The 4,034-nt window shown below is 36.8% G+C and overlaps 1 protein-coding gene across 1 annotated transcript in view; it reads left to right on the forward strand.

Moving 5' to 3' along the window:
• The window catches only part of LOC118737348 (telomerase-binding protein EST1A), a gene marked incomplete at its 3' end in the record, with an annotated part of 4,314 nt that extends 280 nt beyond the window's left edge, over nucleotides 1–4,034 (forward strand). The window contains 14 exon segments of the mRNA XM_036467791.1: nucleotides 30–317; nucleotides 378–880; nucleotides 941–1,453; nucleotides 1,526–1,636; nucleotides 1,695–1,901; nucleotides 1,955–2,016; nucleotides 2,073–2,218; nucleotides 2,283–2,409; nucleotides 2,470–2,565; nucleotides 2,630–3,161; nucleotides 3,237–3,387; nucleotides 3,450–3,600; nucleotides 3,663–3,799; nucleotides 3,866–4,034. Of these exon segments, the coding sequence (XP_036323684.1) occupies nucleotides 56–317; nucleotides 378–880; nucleotides 941–1,453; nucleotides 1,526–1,636; nucleotides 1,695–1,901; nucleotides 1,955–2,016; nucleotides 2,073–2,218; nucleotides 2,283–2,409; nucleotides 2,470–2,565; nucleotides 2,630–3,161; nucleotides 3,237–3,387; nucleotides 3,450–3,600; nucleotides 3,663–3,799; nucleotides 3,866–4,002 (3,135 nt within the window). The 5' untranslated portion in view covers nucleotides 30–55.

Here is a 4,034-nt window from a genome sequence, read left to right on the forward strand (position 1 = left end):
GCGCAAATAAAACCAAAATAAATGCAGTGGTTGGTGGAAAGCTTTAAATTAAAATATGAATCGAAAGGAAGCGCGAGAACAAAATGATATATCGATAATACGGAATTTACCAAAGCGACTGCAAAGGAGGATCGTTGAAGATGTTGGCGATGACTCGTTGGTAACAGTTGTTGACGTTGATAGTCAAAATGCTGGCGGACGACCTTCACCTTCAAGTAGCGGCGTTGCGAGAAGAAATGATAATGATATGTTGCCTGGGAGTTTGCTGTATAAGCAAGAAACATCGGGAAGCGTCCCTCAGAAATCTGTGGAAATGGGTATATGTACCATAATTTCGGAATTAATATTTGATTTCATTATCAATTTTGTAATTTAAGGGATAGGTAAAGAAGCTGCAACAAGCATTGACTTTTTCTTGAAGAAAACTACATCTGCTTTGAGTAGGTTAGATAAAAACCTCGTTAAAAAAGACACTGTGCCCGTTTTGGAATCCAGCGGGAAAATGACAGAAAATAACGCAGCTGCAATGAGATGCACCATGGGTGGCAACCTAAGTAATGAAAATAGTACAATTCCGGGAATTTTGCGCTTAAATGACTTGAAACAAGCGCAATTATTGGCTGGCGAAAAGGCTAAAGGTATGATAGAGAAAAGCGTGGCTCGAGAAAATGGCAAGAAAATGATGGCGCGTATACGACAACTAAGTGATCAGCCAGTGAATGCCGATAAGATCCTTACAAAGTCGCCTTCACGTCAGTTACAACGTAAACCGATGCCACCGCTTTGGTTTGAAATGCTTGCTGATACTCAGTGCATCGAATCACTTCATAAATCTTACGAAACTGTAACATCGTTGCTGCAGCAAAATACAGTGATCGAGGTAAGAAAGCGGTAGAGTAGGGCACATAACGTGCTTTCATTAATTTTTACTTTAATTTAGAAATGGACTGAGTTTAGTGAGGCGCGTAGGGAACTTCAAATCATATTCGCTAAACTGTTGCTGCAACAACTAAAATTGTGCTGTGAGCAGAAGATAGACTCGTTTTTCTGGAAATTGCTTTACTATAATATTCGTGAATATTTTGCAACAAATTGCAAAGCCACTCCTGATATACATCCCCGATTGCTCTCACTTATTGACGAGGGTTTAGACTTCTACACTAACTTGAATATGCAACTTAATTCAAAATATATAAATCCCGCTCTGCAACATGCCATTAATATACATCAAAGCAAAGCACCACCACATTGCACAACGCACAAATTTGAATTCATAGCCAAAGTGGCCGCCCAAAAGTTACTTATATGCCTTGGTGACCTATGTCGCTACAAAGCAAAGGAATTGCAGTCGAATGATTACACCGGTGCGGCCAAGTATTATCAGCAGGCCCAAGCGTTGATACCATCCAATGGCATACCATACAATCAAATGGCCATTGTAGCCATACAAGCGGTAAATAATCTTTTAAACTAAAAATGTTAACATTGAATACTTGTTTCTAAAAATATTTTAAACATTTTTTAGCGCAAAAAATTCGATGCAATTTATTTTCACATGCGTAGCTTAATGGCCTCCAATGCAATTTATTCAGCACGCGAAAGCCTTTTAGTATTGTTTGATGAGATTCGTAAGAAGGTAAATTAAAATTGAATACACGTTTAAAACATAAATTGAACATAAACAATGATTTTAGTATGAAGAAAATGAATTAAAGGCATCACCGGTACATCAATGTAGTCCAAGGCACAGTAAAAATATTTCCAAATCGATGCGTAAAGAAGTTTGGATACACGTAGATGGCGTTCGCCGTTTGCATCGTTCTTCTGAATCTGATGATACTAGAAGTAAATATGCTGTAATAAATGAAGAGAGGCGCTTAAACGAGTTAACAGGCGAAGAGGTATGATGTAAGGGTTAGAAAATATTCTTTACAATAACTATTTTCTATTTTAGCTATCACGCCGGTTCACATCACTCTACCTATATGTAATTGGAAAACTCTACACTGGCATAGGGTAAATACTAAATAAACAGCGTGTAAATTTTTTAATGCGATATTTTTAATAAACAGAATGGAGACCATAGTTGAGCATCAACGAAAGCTATTGGCCCAATTGAGTGTTTTGCTTAAGCACAACTCATTTCCGATTAAACGCTCACGCCTACTGCGTATAGTCGCCTTAAATATTTTCCAGCTCGAGCAAAACATGCACAAAGGTTAGTCCTTACTTAATTTTCCATAAAATATATCAACTAACTGAGGTTTTACAAATTCGATTAGAACCTCGGCGAGAAATTCGATATTACGCATTTAATTTTTGTAATCAAATATTCGGCCTTTTGTTGCGAAAATGTAATGAAATAATTGAAACATCCAATTTCAACGTGCTGTATCCCGAGCAAACTTGGTATGCTATATCTGTGATGAGTTTGCATTGCGCTCTTATAACAAATAAAATGTACTTTAGCTTTGCCGACATAAATACTTTATTACAATACATAAATATATATACTGGCTGGTTGGCGCGTAATGTGGACATTTGGGAATGTGTGCGTAATGAAGAGTTAGTATCAGAAAAAAACTATGTAATGCCTTTCACGTTAATTTGTATCTATATTAAATTAAAGCCATGTCATAATTGAGACCTGGACAGAATGGGAATGTTTTTACCCATATCTCAGACGTTTACTCGATGCTGCACCCGTAAATATTACACAACATATTCAACTTGAAGAAGAGATTTCCTTACTTGGATTTACGCCTTTGGTGACTACCTCGGGCGCCATTAATATTAACAAACAAATTGACAAAGAATCTGCTACCGAGTGTGAACAATTTTATGCACGTATTACGAAAATTCTCGATTTTCAAGAATGCTATGAAAGGAATCAATCAAGGCTGCTAGTACGCGAAAATTCGTTTACATTGGAAGAGCTGAACGGCGCAATGAAGCATGCGCTATGTAATTTGCACAGTGATGAAGAAGATAACAGTGAAAACATTTCGGTAAATGGCACAAATACAGAAGAACCATTTAAGGACACCAAATCAGCGAAAACCGCCTGTATTCAAGATGCGCAAATCTCATTACTATCGAAGAGGAGGAAGGAACTTGAAGCCAGAAAGAATGTGAAAAAAATGTACAATGCAAAACTGGAAGTAAGTTGTCGTTGGGAAAGTGGAAACTTCTCCTTGATATATTATTATAATCTTTGATTTTTCTTTGCTGGGCAGGAAATTCTAAAATTTGTAGATACAAAACTATACATAGAAGTGCGTCCAAGATATCTTATGCCGGACACAAATTGTTTTATTGATTGCCTCGATGACTTTAAAAAACTTATTCGGGATTACAAACGTTACATACTTGTTATTCCGCTCACAGGTAAGGCTTTTGCTTATTCAAAATTCGAGCCGCAGCAAAATAATTTTGCCTCTATTTTGTAGTTGTGAAAGAATTAGATGGCCTCTCAAAGGGCGTAAAAGTAGAATCAAACCAAAACTCTTTACAAATGCATCGTATACATCATTATGATGACGTTTCCACTTGCGCTAAGCGTTCGCTGGATTTCATAAGGAGTGCAAAAAATAACATCAAGTACGATAATAACAATTTTTATTGCTACAATTAATAAATTATATAAATAAATTCGTGTACAGGTGCGCCACAACGAAGGGGTCATTTATTAACGCATCGTTATTTGCATTAGCCGAAGAGGAAAATGTTTCGAATGATGATAAAATTTTGGCAACTGCTGTGGCACTTTCAAAAAGCATGAGTACAGAAACTAACAAAGGTAAAGTTCACAAAAACCTGTAGCCTACCAATGGTTTAATCCTATTTCCACAAAATTTTGTTATAGATGGCAAATGTTTTATACAAACCGAATTGGTGCTAGTCACAACAGATCGCAATTTGCGCGTTAAAGCATTGGCGCGTAATTTAACTGTTAGTGAAATGGGCGAGTTTTTGCAGTGGGCGAAGGACTGTAATACTTAGCGTGCATTCTTTATTAACCGACTTCAAAAAAA

The sequence above is a fragment of the Rhagoletis pomonella genome, unplaced genomic scaffold, assembly GCF_013731165.1.
Source record: "Rhagoletis pomonella isolate Grant_MI unplaced genomic scaffold, Rhpom_1.0 Rhpom_scaffold_00004, whole genome shotgun sequence".
NCBI lineage: Eukaryota > Metazoa > Arthropoda > Insecta > Diptera > Tephritidae > Rhagoletis > Rhagoletis pomonella.